Genomic DNA, 22,699 nt, shown 5'->3' with positions numbered 1-22,699 from the left:
ACTATATCCATTTAGTATGAATTGAAATACTGCATTCTCAAAATACATATTAGTAACAAATAATTCAAGTGCTAACTCTGTGCCCACCCTGCTCTAAACCTGACTGAGATGAATGGACCCAATCATCATAGCTATCATATGAAGCAAGTACTAGTATGATCTTCACTTTGTAGACAAAGAAACTGAGGCAAAAAGAGTAAAGTGCATAGCCAGTAATGGTGTCTCCAGGACCTAGACTCAAGACAGGGTGGCTTCAGAGTTGGTGCTCTTAGCCACTGTGTTTGCGGGCTCCCTTCAGGGTATTTTTACATCTGACAAGCAATGCTAGCTAACTATGACATGGCTGAGCACTGAAGATGTGCCCCATGTATGCTAAGCACTTTTTAAAAAAATATTTATTTTATAGTTGTATTTATTTATTTTATTATTTATTGTATTATTTATTTTTATGAGGTGCTGAGGATCGAACCCAGGGTCTGGCACCTGCTAGATGAGCACTGTACCGTTGAGCCATAACCCCAGACCTATGCTAAACACTTTAAAAGCTTTATTTCATTTGCTCTTCCCAACAGCCTATTGGCATTTCTAACATTATTTCTATTCATAAGGGAAACACAAGCTTTGAGTAGTCTGACGCCACACCCTGGAATAACAGGTCCTCCAAGGCCTGATTTCACAACCCTTTCTTTAAAACTAGGTTCTTCTTCTCTCAGTTATCTGCAAGAATCATCTCTAAATTAACTTTAAGTATTTAACTTACATAATGTATTTAACTACTTTAAAGATCTCTATATCCAACAATTTCATTTTTAAAAATATTTTTTAGTTGTAGATGGACATGATATCTTTATTTATCTTTATGTGGCGCTGAGGATCGCACCCAGGGCCTCACACATGCTAGGTGAGGAGTGCTCTACCACTGACCTACAAACCCAGCCCTCAACAATTTTATGAGAATACGTTATATTCTGAGCTTCCAATATTATACTGGAGGCTTAAAGTTTAGAAATTTTAGGGTGAGAGATGCAATGGTCATTCAATAAATGTTTGCTAATTATAACTTTTGAAAATTATCCCATTTCCATTTCTGAAACGCCAACTTCTTAATACTTTAAGAGCTAATTATTCTGATGTGGCAAACTTTTTTTTTTTTTTTTTTACACACACAGCACTCAACAGTGTTCTGACCAAGTAGTCCAGTCAGTATTCTTCTTAACTGCTATGTCAGGGATAAACCTTTTGTCAAAGAGGGTCTTCTATTTTGTAGCTATAAATCTCAAATCTGCAGAATGCTGTCCATCCTACCACTTGTCAGTCTTTATACTTAGCTTATAAGACCTTGTAAGTGGTAACATCAGACTGTTTGCTTTTCTTGCTATGTCTATTAAACACAGAAGCCACATATCAAAATTGTAAGTTGGTAAAGCAGATATTAGCATTTTTCTTAATGAAAACAACATAAATGACTAAGGAAAAATATATAATCATTTGGGTTTTGAAAAAAGCTGAAATACTGTCTTTTAACTGATACTCTTATGCTACTCTTGGAAACGACAGAAATAGGAAAAGAATGCATATTTAAATTAGACTTTTTTTTTTGAGAATAACAATTAGGTAAAATTCTCATTCCTTTTAAAAATGAAGGAAAGACTGAGAGCTGCACGTATGTTTAATAATACCGCTATGAAGAACATATTAAACAGCAACATGGTTGATCTATGAAAAATTCCATCAGTTAACTTAGGTGGAAGTTATTTTCCATTCTTTGTTTCGGGTGCCCCATGAGTATTACAGGGCAAAAGTAATAATGAGATATAGGAAAATGTGCTGTAAGGAAGGAGGGCCTCTGAGAAACACACCTGAGCTAGAAGCTATCATACAGATGCTACAAAGGGCATACTGTAATGCAGAAAGCGTCTCAGACTTACCTATGCTCACAGACTGCGTCAAGCAGAGAAGGCTGGTGCCCTGACTCCCACAAGACTACATTTTGTTAATGACAGTGAGGCGGCAAGTAGGAGTAGGAAGGCCAACAGTACGAATCAATTTAAAGGAGTTAGAAAAATATTGAGTACGATATTTGCTCATTAGATGAGGTATCTGTTAATTACAAACCAAAGAGAAAATTCCAATACACCTGTTATTCCAACATATTTGTCTTGTTGCTTGCTGTCCCAATAGTATTACATTATTGACATTTTAAACTATAAACTAAATAACAAAGAAAAAATAACCATGGATCATGTTTTCTAGAATACTCTCTATACTTAACAGGCTCTTTTTAAAAGTTATGGTAGAGAATAGGTATCCAATATCTGTTTTTTCTTCCTTTGTTTGGCTAGAAGAAGTCTTTGTGGTTAGGTTAAATTATCTCTTATAATTGTTTTCTGAGGGACAGCAAAGACAACTTCTTGATAAACTTGTTTATTCACCAGTCCAGTATCTAATATAAATCATATGGTTGACCTTAATTTTAAGAAAATTATTTCAAATAATCTATTTCTTAAAATAATATACTATGATAATTCTAGAAAATTCTTGTAAATATTTTTGGTAAGCACTTTTGTAAGTTCAAGACAAAGTGGTCTCACTGGTGGTTTAAAATACTAAGTATTATTGTGTTCTAAGTCTTCCTTAAAAAATTTTTTTTTTTTTTAGTTGTAGATGTACACAATATCTTCATTTTATTTATTTATTTTTTTATGTGGTGCTGAGGATTGAACTCGGTACCTCACGCATTCGAGGCAAGAGCTCAACCACTGAGCTATAACCCCAACCCTCTTCCTTTGAGTAAATATGTTTGTTGTTGATGGCCAATGGCCTTTCTATAAGAGACACAATTTAAAGACTGGATAAATTGCTCAAAATGAGCCTTCAGAGGTGCTATAACTTGGGAAGGGGTCTTCAGAGGTGCTATAACTTGAAAAAGGGTCTTTAGCGGTGCTATGGTCTTGCTGGTTCACCTTTTAAACTGTAAGCTTCATCTGCTTCCACCCGGAGTGGTAACTAAAGCATGCTCACATTAGCATTCTGACACCGCTACATGGCTGCACAGATCAATCTCACTGCCAGCTATAAATGTGATAAAGAAAATTACCACAAAATTATCCTTGTGCAGCCCTCTTTGCCTCCACACCCACACTGCTTGTGTGTTTCAGCAGTGAAACAAACTAAATCCTCAGTAACAACAAAACTAAGTAAGAAACAGTAGAAAAAAGGTGGTGGATGGGTGAAAAGTGCTTATTTACACTGTGAAACAAAACATGCTATTTAGATTTTCTAAAGGCCATTATGAAAGAATGTACCTCACCCTTAAAGGTGCTTATAAGGCTTTTTTTTTTTTTTCCACTCTAAAGAGTTCTAGAGATTGTCATCAAAAAAAGCATAGGAGAGCTGCAGCAATTAAGAACTTCACTTGCAGTTGTCAGGAGGCTTACAGTTTGCTTTTGAACTTTTTTTTAATATTTAATTTTTAGTTATAGGTGGAAACAATATCTTTATATTATTTTTATGTGGTGCTGAGAATCCAACCCAGTGCCTCACACATGGTGAGTGCTCTACCTGAGCCACAACCCTAGCCGCTTTTGAACTTCATAATTGGTTTAGCATTGCATCCTAAAGCCTAATCTAAAAAAATTACATATATAATTGCAGATATAATATGAAATATTATATACAGTACATGTATACTATATATTATAAGTATAATATATAAAATACTATATATATATATATATATATATATAGAGAGAGAGAGAGAGAGAGAGAGAGAGAGAGAGAGAGAAAGAGAACGCGCACGCGTGTGCAAGCAAGCGCCCGGCATGGTGGCGCATGCCTGTAATCCCAGCGGCTTGGGAGGCTGAGACAGGAAGATCTTGAGTTCAAGCCAGCCTCAGCAACTTAGTGAGGCTCTAAGCAATTTAGCAAGATCCTGTCTCTAAAAAAATAAAACATAAAAGGGCTGGGGATTTGGTTCAGTGATTGAGTGCCTCTGGGTTCAATCCCCAGTACACCCCCCCAAAAAAATATAGGACTAGGGCTGAAGCTCAACAGTAGTGCACTTGCCTAGCATGTGTGAGGCCCTGGGTTCGATCCTCAAAACTAAATAAATAAAAGTTCAGTGTCCATCTATAACTAAAAGAAAATATTTAAAAAAACATATATTGAAAACATGACTCAGGAAAATTATACTCAGAGTATATGTACGTATTTCTCGGTCTTAAAGCAGGAAGAGAGATTATCAGAAAGCTTTAATGTTTATTAATGCTTTTGAGAATTACAGTTAACTACTCCAGATCCTAAATGTTAACTGCAAAGTCAAGGTAAGATAATCTTAAATGTTAATGAGGAGTGAAAAAATGTTTTCAGAGTAAAATCCAAAGAAAAGACCAGCTGTGAATATATGCCATTTATTTTCTAAGGTGTAAAGCAACCAGTTTTCTTTGGCTTGATTCCATAGCCAGGCAAAATTCATCTAACTTTTTTCAAATATAGAACATGTGTACTGAATCCAAAGCAAAGAGCCATCTTGTGTTTCTTTATGTGCAACCAACTTTTGAATAAATTATTTTCTTTCTTGTAAGTGATCATTCAAATGGTCTAAGACTGTTCATTGTGATAAATTTAATGGATGGAAGTCTTAGAAAAAAATTTCAGGATGGGACCATAGCTCAAACCCATAACAACTTCAGTAACTATTAATACCAAAATTTAAAAAATAATAACAAATTAATCTTTCCTCTTTACCGAGGCCGAAAATACACTATTTCAGAGTAAAAAGAGTTTCATAAAGCCTTTTAGAACAGGAAGAAGGTGGAAGCTGATTTTACTCCTACTCAATACTACTGACAGCTGGCATGTGGGCTGTCATTGTGTTGAGGTGGCTGATCTTCACCTTAACACCTAGACTCAGAGGTATACCAAAAAGTATTAAAACACCAAACAGCCTTAGAATTCATGTTAACTTCTCTTCTTGTTCTGTACTAATACTGGCAATGATTTAAAGCTTAAACTCACCACCAGCACCCTTTGGAGTAGCTCTGCCTGACAGCGTACCAATCTTCAGGCAAAGAGCTGCAACTCTCTGGGGTGTTGCTTCCACCTGCACTATCTTCGCCTGCCTTTATGAAGCTGTATTCAACTTCTAGCACCTGAGCTTTCACTAGGTGATCTGTTGTTTTTGGCTTTCCTTTCATTCCCAGTGCTGTCCATCTGAACAAATGTTATTATTGATGTGTGAAGAGGGATCTGTTATGTGTATAAATGTCACGAAGCTCAGGGCCCTGTGCATGCACTGTTTTAGTAATGGTCCTTGTGTTTATATTCACTTTCATTTATGAGGGGCTAACCTGGGAAAAAGCTAATTACCTAAATGGCTGCCTTACTTTTATGGAGATACTCGCTACAGAATTATTTACTTACTTTTATGGAGCTACTCACTATAGAATTATTCTTTATGCCACATCCAGGCATAAAGAAAAACTCCAGTTTATCTTTACTAAACATCTTCCACATTTACTTCAGTAGTGGGAATACCTTGCCACTCCACTATCATTACTAACATAAAAACTTATAAAACATGAGGGAAGCTGGGCTTGGTAGTGCACACCTGTAATCTCAGAGGCTCAGGAGGATAAGGCAGGAGGATCCTGAGTGCAAATCCAGCTGCTACGCAAATCAGTGAGACTCTGTCTCTAAATAAAATACAAAATAGGGCTGGGGATATAGCTCAGAGGTCAGGTGTCCCTGAGTTTAATCCCTAGTAACCCGTTGCCCCGGCAAAAAAATGAGGGAAGACCCTGAAATTATTACTTAAAATTAATTTTCCTTGTAAAGATAATTTATAAACAGCTCCATGACATAATCCTCCCACTCACTAATCACAAGTTAAAACACCTCTATTTTCCCCCCATAGAAAAGAACATTGGGGGGCTGGGATTGTGGTTCAGCGGTAGAGCGTTCACCTAGCACAGGCGGGACCCGGTTCAATTCTCAACACCACATTAAAAAAATAAATAAATAAATAAAGGCATTGTGTTGTGTCCATTTACAAAAAAGATATTCTCTCTCTTTAAAAAAATTTTAAAAAGAAAAAAAAAAAAAGAAAAGAACATTAGGCTGGGTTGTTGCTCAGTGGTAGAGTACTCGCCTAGCATGTGTGAGGCACTGGGTACGATCCTTAGCACCACATAAAAATAAAGATACTGTGTCCAACCTAAAACTAAAAAATAAATATTTAAAGAAAAGAACACTGTTCTATTAAATGGTATTCAAAGGCTAAAGAATAACAATAAAATGCAGTAACAAAAAAATGAATTTGATTATTTAATAATATCTAAATGGTACTTTTCAGTGATTAATTTTTAGACCAATATTTACATTTTTATATGATTTAAATGACATTAAGATGATATAAAATTAAACAACATAAAGTTAAAAAAATCATTTAAGTTAAGAAAATTTGGGTCTTTTATGTTAATTGATAAGAATATACTCACATAACTGTCAAAAACTAGATTTTTCTTTTAACATTTTTATTTGTTTTTTTAATTGACAAAATGGTGTGTATTTACCATGTACAACATGATGTTCTGAATTATGCAGACTCTCTGGGGTGGCTAAATCGAGCTAAAAACACATCCATTACTTCATGTACTTTTCATTTCTTTTGAGGTAAGGACACTTAAAATCTACTCCTCCAGCAGTTTTCAAAAATATAATACACTGACCATAATATATGTCACTAGCTATATGTCACTAGATCCCTTAAACTTATTCCTCCTAACTGATCAACACATTTCTATAAAAACTAGATTTCTGATAGCTGTACAAAGACTGCTTTTACATCTTGGAATGTACATACACATAAGGTTAACTTGCCATGAGCCTAAAATTACAATATATGCATGAATATAAGGTAAGGCTTATAATTTCCTGAAGTCGTTTATTAGAGAAGTGAATTATCTTGTTGAGTTCTTCCATAGTATCTCATCTTGAAATTTTCTTTCATTTGCTTAATATGGAACAAAGAAATACTCTTTGGAAAAAAACACTAGTTTCAAAAGCAACTGAATTCAAAGCTAGCTTTAGATTTATAGAAATATTAATGAGAATCAGAAAAAGAGGAAAAAAATCAATACCTTAAGTATTCCCAAGATATAACCTTAAAATTAAATATGTTGCATATTGTTACAAAGAAGCTTTTAAAACTGCTTTTTAAAAAAAAGTAGTCAAGGGGCTGGGGTTGTGGCTCAGCAGTAGAGCGCTTGCCTAGCACTGTGAGGCCCTGGGTTCGATCCTCAGCACCACATTAAAATAAATAAAATAAAAAGGTATTGTGTCCGACTACAACTAAAAAATAAATATTTTTTAAAAAGTAGTCAAATATTCTCTCAGAAGGGACTCACGTAAGTTAATTCTGGGAAGTAAGTGGGCAGGCAAAGGAAGAACTGGAGGGCAACCTGCTTATGTTCCCATAACATTTTAAACCATGGGAATGCATTATCTAATAAAAATGAAAGCACAAAACAACAACACAAAAGGTTAAATTCTAAAACAGAAATGACACCCCCATAAAATGTTGAAACCAATGACAAATCAGTGATGAGGCTGTAGAGACTATGAATGTGCAACAATAAGTCAACTTTAAAGTCTTATCATGCATGTATTTTAAAAAAACTGCTGGACCTCAAAAAGAGAAATAGAGATATGTACTGGAAATCAGAGCTAGATAGATGATGCATGGGGTATCTGTTGATAAAACACACTGAAGACAAAGATTCAGTACAGGGTTTTATCAACTGAGAGTGAAAAAGCAATCCTTCTATATTACTGCATTGCTTCATAAAATGTAACTAATAAATTTTTACCTTTTCATAAACTATCCTAAGAGCTTATAAGGGAGACTAAACTATATTTGGGTTTAGCATACATTTAGGCATCTATACTAATTTCTGAAAGAGAACATGGTGAATGACCAAAAAGTGTAAACTTTCCTCACACACTTCCCCATCGCCTGGTACAGATGACCAGTTTCAAGAACAGTTTTACATTTTGATTATTTTGGGAGGCAGGGTACTGGGAATTGAACCCAGAGGCATTTAACCACTGAGCCACATCCCCAGCCCATATATCTCCAGCCTCTCTCTATATAAAATGTACATATGTAGATTTTAGAGACAGGTCTTGCTAAGTTGCTTAGGGCCTCACCAAGTTGCTGGGATTACAGGTGTGCGCCACCATGCCCAGCTACATTCTAATTTTATATAAGTACAACTCCTATTTTGTTTTAGGGTAATGATTTGCACATTATATTGATCCAAGTGTACTGTGCAAAAATGCAGTTGTCTGTATCATTGTTTAAGGTAAAAGCAAGGCTCCTAATGACAGAGTGTTCCAAAGCCTTTACCATAAATCACAGCATCCAGATGGCTTTGGCAGCAACCTGGTGGAGATGTTGCTTTGAACCAATCAAAAACAGCCAATGGCTGTGCCTTGTTTCTGAATGAGATTCAGAAACGAAGTAAAACATCTTATTTGGAGAAGAAATTCACATTAAAGACCTGTACTAAGGATCTAAACATAGTAGTAGATGCCCTTTATCCACTTTGCTAAATAAAGTAAGACCATTAATGAATAAATCAGGAAACCACTCAGGATACAGAAAAGTAAGTAACTGGGTACATAAGGAAGCATTCTGAAGAAACAGTTTTATTTTTTCCAGCTTTTAAAACTAAAATTAAAAAGATGTATTTATAAAGGTAAGCCTCACCAGAACTGTGAAAAATCTAGTAAACCCACTTGAAATACTTAATTCTGCCTTTACAAAATATGCATATTTACTATGTTTATGAACTTTAACATTACTTTTTCTTTACGCTATAAATATTAACAGTAAAAGTACATCATTTATCTCCATTCATTTATGTTAAAATTTGACAGTTTTATTTTCTGGAGACTCTGGGATGGTTCTGTGATCAATAAAAATTTGCTAAAAAAGGTAAGAAATTAATAGAAAATACTCATTTTGTATGCAATGATGAGCTAGCTAAAGACAGAATCTTGGTCACATCTATGCCCATTTATATCAAAATATTCACATATGAAATTCTTGCCTTCCGTCATCACTGAGAACATAAATCTCTCCATTTCCAAAGGAAGGTGTGTCGTAAGGAGATGGGGAAAGGGGGAGAATGTACTCTCAGCCACATGCTGCTTCCCTGGCACCAGCATAGGGAGGCAATTTCCAATGACATTACAGCATGAAATCTGCTGGAATCTGTGTGAAATGGATTGAAGCTAAAACTGATTTCTAAAGGTAATGTTGCTAGCAAAGACACTGGGTAAATAATGAAAGATCTGGAAGGAAAGTGAAATACTATCTGTTATTCAAAACCATCCTATGACAGTGTCCTCCTAGACTCACTGCTGGACCGAACTGACAAAAGCAAACTGAAAAGGAATAAACTGGGCTGAGAGGGTGACTCTTTAACAAGGTTGCCACTGCACATGTTAATGAACTCACCGTTCTTCCTTTCGTTCAGAGGGGGTAAGTGCTGACTGGACTGCAAGGAGAGTTCCTGGAATTCGTGAGCCACGGCCTCACTTTGAGGACTTGGAGCAAGATGGGCTAGAGGTCCCAACTCATCCTCGGTGTCTAAGGCCCCCACGTGATCCATTGTGTTCCAGCCACTGGCAACAGGGAATACGAGACACCTCTTCACGTGGCCTGTTGAAGAGACTGTCAAATAAATAATGTGTAAATAAAATAAATAAATGGTACACTTGTTTTTCTCCAACTTGCACAAAAGTATTAATATAGGATCCCTGGGTACTAGTCTGGTTTTATTGTTGTGTGGTCATTACCATTTGCCTAGCCAAGGCAAAAAGAACTAAGATTTCAGGACTGCCCTAAAGGGTTTGCAAAAGTGAGTTCAGCAAAGTTAATGCCCTACTAAAACAGAATCTAGCTCCCTCTCTGGACCTCATGGTCCTTGTCCAACACACAGGAATAATATACTTTCCATCCAGGAAAGCACTTACATGTAAAGAAAAGAAACTATGTTGTAAACTTCTTTTGTAGCAAGGATTAAAGAAAGCTATTGCTACTGATGTCACTTAAAGATTTCAATGCATGCTAAAATGAGAAGAAAGTCAACTAACGCCAATGAAAATAAAGCAGCAGGCTGGCTTGAAAATGCATGTTAACTCCTTCATATCAAACAACTTCAGTCAAAATTCATAGCAACCAGCAATGTTTCAGATAAAAACTCCTCTGCCAGCCTGGGTCTCAGGGTGAAACCAAAAGGAAACAGAACTTTCAGCTCACCCACAATGCACATATAGTTCATGTCAAAGAAGCAAACCTTTATTTTATATCATGAAGATTTGAGATTATTTGTTACTACAGCATAACTTGGACTATGCTGACTGATACAGAAATTAATAATGGTAGTACCAATGACACAAACGTTATTGGAAGCTATAAGGATTGCTGTTCCAATAACAAAAACTATTATTGGAAGCTATAAGGATGGTAGTCTATGTTACTCAGTAGTAACACATTTGGAAGACTACTGTCTACTTATTTAGTAGCACTTCATACACAGATTGTCCATTCATTCACCCATTGATGAACACTTGGGCTCTTTCTAGTTTTTACAACTATTACAAATAAACATGCTATGAACACTCCTGCACAGGTTTTATAGTTACATGCTTTCATTTTTCTTGAGTAAAATGCCTAGGAGTGGGATGGCTGAATCATATGGCAGCTATATATTTAAATTTTAAAGAAACTGACAAAATTTTCTGAAGTCGTTGAACCATTTTGCATTCTTATTGGCAGAGTGCAAGAATCCAGTTGTTCCACATCCTTGCTAACACTTCATTTGCTCAATCTTTTTCCTTTTGGTCATTTAGTGGGCACATGGTATTTGACTGTGGTTTTAATTTGTATTTCCCTAGTGACTGATGATGTTTTAATGAGCTTAACTAAAGAAATAAAGGGATGGCAGATAAGTTTCTGATGAAATCTTTTTGTTCATTTTTAATATTAGGTGGTTTTCTTGTAATCTGAGTTTTTATCAGATATGTGATTTGTAACTATTTTTCCCAGAGGCTTACCTTTTCATGCTCTTAACAGTGTTTTGTAAAGAGTAGATATTTTGATTGAATAAAGTCAAATTTATCAATATTTTTTTGAACCACATTTTTGTAGTTGTTAATACAAGTCTTTGATTAGCCCAAGGTCACAAAGAGTATCTCCAATGTTTTCTTCTAGATATAGATTTGTGTTTTACATTTAAATCTATGGTCCATTTTGAGTTAATTTTTACATAGACAGATATGAATCAAAGTTCTTTCGGGGGGGGGGGCATATTGATGTCTGATTGTTACAGCACCATCTGTTAAAAGATTATCCTTTTCTACTAAATTCCCTTTGCACCTTTGTTAAAGTCAATTAACCATGTATATGTGAATCTATTTTGTAACTCTGTTTTAAAAAAAAGGTGTGAGGGCCTCAACTTTTTTGGGTGATTCCTAAACTATTACATGTGCAGGGTAGACTCCATGAAGCCTAGCCAAGGCAAAAAGAACTAAGATTTCAGGACTGCCCACCATAGGAGAGACAGGGTTTGCAAAAGTGAGTTCAGCAAAGTTAATGCCCTACTAAAACAAAACAATGCTCTTAAGAGGGAGCCCAACAGAATCTAGCTACAACCAGAATTCCACATCCAATGAAAATACCCTTTAACAAAGAAGGCAAACATGTCACCAGTGAATACATACTATAAGGAATGCTAAAAGAAACTATTTGGGATGAAGAAAAGTGATACCAGATAAAAATTTAGATCTCAGGAATGAAAAGCATTAAATACAAATAAATAACAGACTAGCTTTTTTTTTTCTTAATTTCTTTAATCTTATCACACTCTGCAAAATGTATAATGCTTTCTTGTGGAGTTTGTAATACATGAAGATATCATGTGATAACTATAGCAGAAAGGATGAGGGGGGCAAATGTATTTAATGTTTTGCATTTCTATATATTATAAAGAAGTTGCATAATTATAACTTTAGAAAGACTGAGAAATTAAGGTTGTATATAATTCTAAAAATAAAATTTGAAAATACAAATAGCTTTAGCTAACAAATATTCAATTTTAACAACAACCAAAGGAAACAGAACACAAAAGTAAAATGGGACAAACAAAATAATTGGCCTTAATTATTAAATATTAATGGGCAAATCAATCCAACTGAAAGACAGAGACTAACAGAATAAATTTTATAGAAAGTCTAAAAGTGTATGTTTATAAGCCACATACTTTAGAAAAGATGACACAAACGGGTAGAAGAAGATGGATATAAGAAGGCAGATCATGTAAGCAAGAAGCCAAGAAGTTGTAATGACTATCAGATACAAGTATCATAATTCTCTTATAATGCAAGATATGTTGACACCAAATTATTTCTCAGATACAAGAACCATAATGCCCTTATAATGGCAAGATGTACTAACTTTGAACATTAGTGCTAATGATTTGGAAGATCCTTTAGGGGCAGATTTTAAAATATTTTCATGGAAGAATTATCTGTTCTTAATATTGAAGAATTTTTTTTCAACCTATTATGCCTTGACATTGTGTTCACCTTAAACTCCCACGCATCCCTCCAAATTAAGAAAATTATAAGCTAAGCAAATCTTAAAATCTAGCAAAGGGAAAAGAATAAATTTTCAAAAAATTTTAACTTAATATTCATGAACATTTTTGATGGAGTATAGGCTATATTCTAAAATTTTGTAAGCTGTCATCTTAAAGTCTACTTAACTACTTGATGATTTTTCTTTGAAACTGAAATCTAACATCAAATATAAAAAGCACTCTCTTGTCTAGTAGGAGATAATTGAGATGTTAAAGAAATTGCATCAGAATGGATCCTTTCAGGGTCATAATTTAATTATGAAAGTAAACTATAGGGCTGGGGTTGTGGCTCAGTGGTAGAGCGCTCGCCTAGCAAGTGCGGGGCCCTGGGTTCGATTCTCAGCACCACATAAAAATAAATAAATAAAGACACTGTGCCCAACCATAACTAAAAAAATAAATATTCAAAACAAAAAAAATTTTTTTAAAGTAAAACTAATTTAGATTTAACTGGACAAAGAGTGGTAAAATGGTAATTTGTCTAGAACTAACAGATGAATGAATAGGAGAGTTAATACCTTCAAATCTCAATAACATAACTATATTCCAAATGAGCTAAATCCAACGTTTATCTGGAAGTAAAAGCACAGCACAATACAAGTAAGATTAACCTGGAATACAGCTTCTGTTCTCAAGAAACAAACCACTGGGCTAGGGTATCTTAGTGGGAGAGCACCTACCTAGCATACCTGAGGCCCTGGGTTCAATCCTCAGAAGCACAAAAAACAAAAAACTAAAACACCCTTACAAAAAACCTCTTCATTGTTAGATGCTCCTATAGTGATAGGAAAAAATAAAGAAAAAAAAAAAGAGACAGTACACTTTCATTTTTTTCATCTATTCATTTCCTTTTATCTAAATGGAGCCAGAAAACACTAATGAGATCATATTTTAAAAAGTGATGGGCTATTAGAATAAGGTGATCCCTAAATCAGCCCTAACATTTGTCTTGAATTAAGTGTGAATCCAAAGCCAACATTTTTTCCACTGTACCTTATTGCTCGTAGTGACTAATGACTAATTTATATGACATACCTGTAAATAAAATGGTATAGAATCACTGCTATGTACAAGGAATGTGAAATAATAAAGAAGTTCAAAGGATATAAATATCAAACTTCAGAAGTTTAATATACAATCAGTCAAATGAAGAGAGGTAGACGTTTTAGCAATAACAGAGCTATTGTCCCTGCCCTTCAAAGCTCCCCTGAATTACAAACTTTAGGGAAATACAAACAAGATCAAGCAGCAGACTTGGATGAAGAAGTACAAAGACAAAGTTAACCACATACCCACAGTAATTCTGTGATACAAACAAACAAACCAAGGTAAATTAATGATGTCAACCCTGGGTTATTTCACATTATCTGTTCTTCCCACCAAAACTCCTGGTGGCAATTTGTTAGATATCTAATTCAAAATTTATTTACTATTATATTTATAAAATCATGTCAACTGTATGTATGAAAATATTTTCTTAGCAATATACTGTAGTTTCCTATATTATTCTCTTCTAAATGAAATTTCTTAAGTGTAACAAGGATTCATTATCAAGGGACTGGAGTTATACTTCAGTAGTAGAGTGTTTACCTAGCATATGTGAGGTACTGGGTTCGATCCTCAGCACCACATAAAAATAAGCTTAAAAAAAAGTAAAGGAATTGTGTCCATGTACAACTAAAAAAATTTAAATTCATTATCAAATCCATTTATATATTTATATGAATAAAATTCACCTCCCAATTTTATAATTGGGGGGAAAAAATCACAGAAAGGAACACTTTGTTCAAACTATTTACTCTTAACAATTAAGATAAAATCAAATAATTGGTTTAAAACTACATATTTCTACACAAATATTTCATTACTCCACATACATTTTTATTAACTGTTATGAAAAGTGTTGTCATCCTTTGGTTTTTTCCTAATTTAACTCCTGGCTTGATTACCTACATTCTCTTACATTTAAAAGGCCACAGATTCATAAAATGACAGGATATTTTAGCTGAAAGCTTTCTTAGAACCAATATCCAGTATGAGTATTTCTGAACTCTCCTCACAATATGTTACTTGACAAGGTTTAAAAGAAAAAAAAAAAAATTCCCAGAGAGGAGAGGAAGAGGGAAGGAAGAATCTCCAGAGAGTCTGCTATAATTGGTCTGGGATAGAGTGATTCTAATTTGTTGCTAGTGTTGACGATCATTGCCTAGAGTAGTTAGAGGTCAGAAATTATTAAAGCATATAAATAGTAGAATATAAGTAGATATAAACTGCTCTGGGAACCTAGACAATTAAACGTCCAGTTGTATTAATGTAGTTAGGAAAAATCAAAAGGATAAGCAGAAGTTTGCCAGGCATGGAAATTTTCTCATCAGTAAAAGTAAGAGGCACAAACATAAAAGGGCTGCTGAGGCCATGTGGGGCAGCTGGCAGGGAGTGGTAGAAACAAGGTGGCGAGGTCAAGACAGACACAAAACTGAGGAGAGTGTGTACTCTAGAAGAGTGATATGACCCGAGTAGGAGTTTTAAAAGATAATTCTGGCAGAGACAAGTTACTAAGTCTCAGGTCGAAATGCTAGAAACTAAGATAGCAAAAATGCAGAAAAGCAAATAAACTCAAATACTCTTTAAGGGGCAAAATTTCAAAGTTTGATGACTAGCCCATTTGAAAGGTAAAGGAGATTAAAGAATGGAGAGAGCAGGTAAGAGTTCCAGATGGGCAGCTGGAATGGCTGGTGGCATCACTGCAGCAAGGCAGGAAGAGGAGTTATGGGCAGAGAGCTCACTTTGAGAAACCCAAGACCCAAAACCAAAACTGAAAAAAAGAAAATGGCTGGAGAGATAGTGTCCCACTTCAGGCAAATAACTTACCTCTTTTAATTTTTAAAAAATGGGAAAGACAACAAAAAGAAAGAAAAGGAAAGAATATTTACTGTATTTCTACTCTGCTCAACACTAAATTTAATCTCCCTAATTGTGCCCTGATGACTTTTCTATGGGATCATTATGCCCATTTTATAGATGAGAAAACCAAAACTTGATTAAATAAATTTAAGACATTAATATCAAAACTAGGTTTCCAACTTCAGGGCCCATATTACAAAACATGGATGTACCAAGAGGCAAATAAACTGGAGCAAAGAACGGGGAAAGAGAGATTGCTGAGGAAGGAGGTAAGGATGAGGGAGATTAAGCCATGAAAAGAGCCATTTGTACAAATCTGTGACACACAGACTGAAGGCTCATACTATCAGGCACTGCACTGAGCTCCAGGGTTCCAATGATGAATCCACTACAGGCCCTGTTGTCAAGGAATCAAGGCTGCATCAAATGGCAGCCATGACCCACCAGTGCTTTTTTTTTTTTTTAATTGGTTGTTCAAAACATTACAAAGCTCATGACATATCATCTTTCATACATTTGATTCAAGTGAGTTATGAACTCCCATTTTTACCCCAAATACAAATTGCAGAATCACATCAGTTACACATTCATAATCTGTACATAATGCCATATTAGTGTCTGTTGTATTCTGCTGCCTTTCCTATCCCCTACTATCCCCCCTCCCCTCCCCTCTCATCTTCCCTCTCTGCCTCATCTGCTGTTGTTTAATTCTCTCCCTTGTTCCACCCCCTTCCCCTCACAACCTCTTATATGTAATTTTGTGTAACATTGAGGGTCTCCTACCATTTCCATATGCTTCCCCTTCTCTTTCCCTTTCTCTCCCCCCACTCGTCTCTGTTTAATGTTAATCTTTTCCTCATGCTCTTCCTCCCTGTTATGTTCTTAGTTGCTCTCTTTATATCAAAGAAGACATTTGGCATTTGTTTTTTAAGGATTGGCTAGCTTCGCTTAGCATAATCTCTTCTAATGCCATTCATTTCCCTGCAAATTCTATGATTTTGTCATTTTTTAGTGCTGCGTAATACTCCATTGTGTATAGTCGCCACATTTTTTTTTATCCATTCATCTATTGAAGGGCATCTAGGCTGGTTCCACAGTCTAGCTATTGTGAATTGTGCCGCTATGATCATTGATGTGGCAGTATCCCTATAGTACGCTCTTTTAAGATCATCAGGGAACAGACCCACCAGTGCTTAACAAGAGCTTCATGGCAGATGAAGGAAATGCTCTTGTATTGTTCCATTTTTGGCAAAACACTGAAACTGTGACAGTAACTGCACTCAGGATGAGAAGAAAATGAAATCTGCAGTGATGATGTACCACTACATATAAACAGGATATCTTTTTGACACTAGGTTACAATTCTTTCAAATAAACAAATTCTAAGTGTGTATTTATTCGTAAAAGTTGGATTTTATGTGTAACTATTAAATGTAAGGCAAAAATGAACAGTAAATGTACCAAACACTGACAATACACTATACAGGAAAGTCACAGCCCTCCTATGCTCCAAGTGGCTGTTGTTTGAACAATCCCAATGTGATGATTAATTTTTAAAAAATTGTTTACCGAAGGGGTTGGGGTTGTGGCTTAGCGGTAGAGCGCTTGCAGAGTGCTTGCCTAGCACATGCAAGGCCCTGGGTTCAATCCTCAGCACTATATAAAAATAAATAAATAAATAACAAAGGTAGGGGGAAAAAGTCAAACAATAAATTTTTTTAAAAAAATTGTTTACTGAAGAATAAGTTTCATATGAACATAAATATGGAGCAAACTGCATACTTAGCCTCCCAAATGATGAGTTCTTAATAAGTACTATAATACCTAATAGGGCTTTTTAAATATTCATTATGATCATCCATCAATAGAGATTTGAATTAGCAAAAGTTTAAAACACACATGGCTTTTAAATTACTACATAAAAAGACAAAGAATTTAAAATGTTATTTGTTCTCTAAGATAAGTGGCCAAACCCCGTGTCTTTTTAGCTTAAAGAACTGCGTTTTCTAAGTTTATTCATAACAAATGATTCTCAGAGAATAAGAATTGATTAGAGGATTATTTTTAAGATAGAATAATCTCCACAACTACTGGGTTAAAAACAAACTCTAATTTTTTAAACCATAATTAGAATTTGATTTAAATACTAAGAAGTAAATGTTTGTAAAAGATTAAACAAATATTTCATTGAACAGGTTAAAAAATATATATTGTATTCCTATTTCCAAGTTCTCTAAGGCAGGGAGGGGTAAAGGAAGAAGGGAAGAAGGAGAGAAAAGTGAAATGGAAATTAAAAAGAAAAAAGTCTCCCCTTTTTATTTTCTAGCTTTTTACTCTTCTTGATATTAGTGATCAAAAGAATTTACTTCTTTACTTTTACATTTAAAATATAAAAAATAATCTAGCCGGACTGATCCGTTTGTCCAAGGTAGGTACTAGTTAGGTAGCAGGACAGGAACCACGAACCCCTAATTTGTAATTCAGTTCTTTAGCACTTATTTAACTATATTCGTTAAATAAGTTAATTCGTCATTTTGAAATGTACAATTCAGTGGGTTTTAGTACATTCACAAGTCACCCCTCGTCTGATGCAACCATACCAGTTAATTGGTTAGTAAACTGAAAATCTGAGTTTAAAAAGGAGTCATTAAAAACAATATACATAGATCTTAAAAACACTTTCTTTTAAATTGAAGTGCATAAATGTTGATTCATTTGCTGGTCTTCAAGTACAGTGTCAAGAAGGCTCTTGTTTCTTTGTGGAAGTACTGGCTCTCTGGCATAAATTAGTAATGTCTGTGATTTTTGTTTTTTGCAAAGTGGAAAAAAAACGGGAAGGATTTTTAGTACCGAATTTATGTTTTTACAAATTTTAACCCATTCTTTTCTCATCTGCACCTGTTTGAAAGTATTATTTAAGCAACATGGCTTTTTGCTTCCAAACATTTAAGCTTTTAGCACTTGTATCTCATCAGTTTACATAGTATTTCAACTATTATAAATGGCATAAACATATTTAGGAACAAACACAGCTGACTTTTGGCTAACATATGACTCCACTAGTAAGAAAAGAAAACGTTTCACCAGACTTCAGCATTACCCTCTGGCTATAACCTTTATGTCTTGGGACAAGGGAAATGGAGAAGGTTGGTAATTCAGTGCATGGGTCAAGTGGAGGATGAATACGTGAAGCTCTACCACAAAGGAGTTTATAAAGATTTATGCTGAGTCCAAAAGTATCTCAAATTAGAAACTTGGGTCTTTTAAAGTTTTCTGATATCTGTTAACACAAATTATTACTTAAGCAATATTATTTTACTACTATTGAATTTCTTGCAGAATTTCTTAATATTGTACTCAAAAAACAGCTTGGAGTTCATACCAAATAAAACCCAATCTTTAGAGTTTTTAAAGAACCTAACAGGTAGAAGAACTACTAAAAAGTGTCTAACACCATTGGTTAAATGAGATCAACTATCCTAATTTTTATCAGATTCCTTCAAAATACTATTGAGTTCTTCCCTGCATTAAACATACTCTCATATATAAAACAGCAATTTTAATCAGTTGTAAAAATTTTGACTCATGCTGTAGTTGTGAATAAGGTATTCTTTTTTGTTTGTTGAGATAGAATTCCTTTGCTATAAAATTCATCATTTTGAAATGTACAATTCAGTGGGTTTTAGTACATTCACAAGGTGTACAACCATCACTATCTAATTTCAGAACATTTCATCACATATAAAATAAATCCTGAACCCATGAGCAATCACTTCCTAATCTCCTCTTCCTTCAGTCTCTGGTGACCATGAATTCACTTTTTTCCTCTCTGGATTTGCCTGTTCCAGTCACTTCATATAAACAGTGTCAAAGAACAAGTGGTTTTTTTATGTGTAGCTCCTTTCACTCAGCATGTTTTCAAGATTTATCCATGTTGTCCCAAGTAGCAGTATTTCACTCCTTTACACGGTTGAGTAATAATTCATCATGTGGATTTACCACATTTGTTTATTCATCTTAGGATGAACTGTACATTGTTTCCATCCTTTAGTTTTTATGAATAATGTTGCTGTGAACATCAGTGTACAGGTTTTTGGATGAACGTATGCGTTCAATTCTCTTGGAACTACACAGAAAAGTGGTATTCCTGGGTCACACGGTAATTTTATGTTTAACTATTTGAAGAAATACCCAAATGCCTGTAATGGTCACATCATTTTATAATCCCAAGAGCAAGTTAATAGGGTTGTGATTTTCCCACATTAAAAAAAAAAAAAAAAAAATCAGAGCTATCCTAGTGGATATGAAATGTGTGATTTGGACTGGCAGTTGCCTAATGACTAAAAGTGTTAAACATCTTTTTATGTACTTATTGGACATTTGAGTATCTTCTTTGCAGAAATATTCATTTTTAAATATTTGTGTTTTATTGTTGATTAGACAGTTCTTGCTATTTAAATATATGGAATAAATATAAATATATATAATGAATAAATCTTACAGATTGTCAAATATCTTCAACTCCAGGTTGACTTTTCACTTTCTTCATAATGACTTTGACACATAAGTTTTTATTGCTGATTAAGAGTGATTCATCTTTTTTTTTTCTTTTGGTTGTACTTGTGTTCTTGATATGATATTTAAGAAACAAGCACCAAATCTACATTCATAAACTTTTGTGCCTAAACTTTCTTTAAAGAGTTATACTTTCAGTTTTCACATTTAGGTCTTTGATACATTTGTAGTTACTTTTTGTATATGATACGAGGTAAGGATACAACTTCATTATTTTGCTTCAAGATACCCAGTTGTCTCAGCAAAGATTTGTTGAAAAGAGCACCCTTTTCCCTTTGAATGGTCTTGGTACTTTTGTTTTAATTTAATTTACCATAATTATTTGGGTCCATTTCTGCACTCTCAATTCTATTCCATTAACTGATATGCCTATCCATATGCCAGCACCACAATGTCTTGCATACTGAGGCTTCCTCATAATCCCTAATTTCTTTGAAATTAGAAAATGTGAGTCTTCCAACTCTGTTCCCCACCCCTCCAAGATTTTTTGATTAACTGGGTCCTTTAAATTTCCATATGAACTTCAGCTTGCCCATTTTGTCAAAACAGAAATTAGGGTTTTGATGGGTATTGTGTTGAATTTGTACATTAACTTGGGAATATTGATATCTTGATAATAGTAAGTCTGGCAACCCATAAACATGGGATGCCTTTCCATTTATTTACATCATCTTAAATTTCTTTCAACAGTGTTTTATAATGTTCAGTGTATAGGTCTTACACTTTCTTGGTAAATTTAGTCTTATTTATTTAGGATTCTGTTGTAAATGAAATTGCTATGTTAAATTTTTATTTTTTATTTGCTAGTACACAGAAATACAACTCATTTTGTATTTTAATCTTGTATCCTGCAACCCTGCTGAACTACTTCATTAGTTTGAACAGATTTTTTTTCCTAGATTCTTCAAGGATTTCCTATATATAAGATAATGTTATCTGCAAATAGATAAGTTTTAATTCTTCCTTTCCAATCCGGAAAATTTTTATTTCATTTTCTGCCTAATCACTCTGGCTAGACACACTGTATGATGCTGAACAGGTCAGTAGTTATATCTCCACATTCATTCCTGATTTTGGTAATCTGAGTCTTTTTCTTAGCCAATCCAGCTAATGGTGTCTGCCCACTTTTATTTTTTTGATCTATTCAAACTACCAACTTTTGGTTTCACCAATTTATTCTATTATTTTCTGCTTTAATCTTTATTACTTCCTCCACTCCACTTGCCTTGGGTTTAGTTTGCTCTTCTTATTTTTAAGGTCAGAGGTTAGAGGTTATAGATTTGAGATCACTGTATAAAGTTCTAAACTTTCCACAAAGTGATATGTTATATTTGAATGTTATTCATATTGTTTCTTATATGGTATTCATAAATTTTTAAAATTTGATTATTATTATGTTTAAATTAGTTAAGCCAAATGTTTTTGAACAATCTCCCCTATGCTGGAGTACAAGGAGACCAAAATCACTTCAGATATTAGAACCATTGTCTCCTCTGGATAGCTAACCTTCTTCTGAGAATACCTAACATGAAAATTCCTTATCCCTCTAGAGGTAGTCCTTTGCCTCTCAGAGAGTTCCACCAGAAGGTTACTTCCATTACTGAAAGGAAACTACTGTTGTGGCAGATTATTTTTCAATGAAGAACATGACACTATCTCTCATCCCACATATTGTTCCTACAGTGTGACTAGGACTTTCTTCTCATCAAAAGATGAAGTGCAAGCTTGCTTTGCTTGAATCTGAACTAGTCTATTCTGCAGGAAAGGGACACTACACATGTCTCTTAGGACGAGGTCATTATAGTTCTGCTTGGTTCTCTTTAGAACACTCATCTTTGGAGATGTTGAGGTGCCATACAAGAATCTGACTTTCTTGAGGCTGCCCCACCATGAGGAAGCCAAAATTAGCCCATGGAGGGACCATGTGGGGAGGTCTTAAGATGACATGAAGAGACAGAGACAGATGCCTGGCCAGCCCCCACCTTCTTCAGCTTCCCTTTTCCTTTGCTGTCTAGTTCCAATCACTGTTTAAATGTAACTACATCAGAAACCAAGCCAGAACTAACTAGATAAGCCCTTCTCAAATCCCACAAAAATCACAGAAGATAATAATTGTTAGTTTCAGTCACTAAATTTCGAGGGGATTTGTTATATAACAATAGCAAATGGAATATTCTTGCTATATAACTTGAAGCCTTGGGATCATAAAGAAAAACTCCAATTAAATTCTTTCATAATGAAAGTACTCAAACAGAGATAGTTAATTCTCAATCTTCTGCGAGTTTATTTTAAAACATGCTTTTACTTTTTACCATTCTGGTTATGCCAACCTGAATTAGTTAAAAAACAGTTTATCTAAGTTTTCTTACTTATGAGATCTAAAACTAAATCCAGTATTCTAACTGGGGTATAAGGGAACAGTTGAGAAATGCAGAAAAACTGTCTCACCCACTAGTGAGGTTTTTATTCATTTGATTTGAATTTATGTTAAATTTGAACAAAATCCTTTTCTG

The 22,699-nt window shown here is 34.5% G+C and overlaps 1 protein-coding gene and 1 non-coding gene across 6 annotated transcripts in view; one reads left to right on the top strand and one right to left on the bottom strand.

The window, feature by feature from the left end:
* Nucleotides 1-22,699, bottom strand: part of Mrtfb (myocardin related transcription factor B) — a 237,850-nt gene that overhangs the window by 95,319 nt on the left and 119,832 nt on the right. For all 5 annotated transcript variants that reach the window (XR_011705506.1, XM_071605615.1, XM_071605613.1 and 2 more), the window contains exon 3: nucleotides 9,524-9,739. Coding sequence is in view for 4 of the 5 variants with exons in the window: in XM_071605615.1 (XP_071461716.1) it covers nucleotides 9,524-9,677 (154 nt within the window). In the remaining variant the exon portion in view is untranslated. The remainder of the gene's footprint in view (nucleotides 1-9,523; nucleotides 9,740-22,699) is intronic.
* Nucleotides 12,986-13,058, top strand: Trnaa-agc (transfer RNA alanine (anticodon AGC)). Its single transcript has one exon. It is a non-coding gene; the product is annotated as a tRNA-Ala (tRNA).

The sequence above is a fragment of the Marmota flaviventris genome, chromosome 19, assembly GCF_047511675.1.
Source record: "Marmota flaviventris isolate mMarFla1 chromosome 19, mMarFla1.hap1, whole genome shotgun sequence".
Classification (NCBI taxonomy): domain Eukaryota; kingdom Metazoa; phylum Chordata; class Mammalia; order Rodentia; family Sciuridae; genus Marmota; species Marmota flaviventris.
The sequence above is the reverse complement of the archived record's forward strand: the minus strand, read 5'-3'. Positions and strand labels throughout refer to the sequence as shown.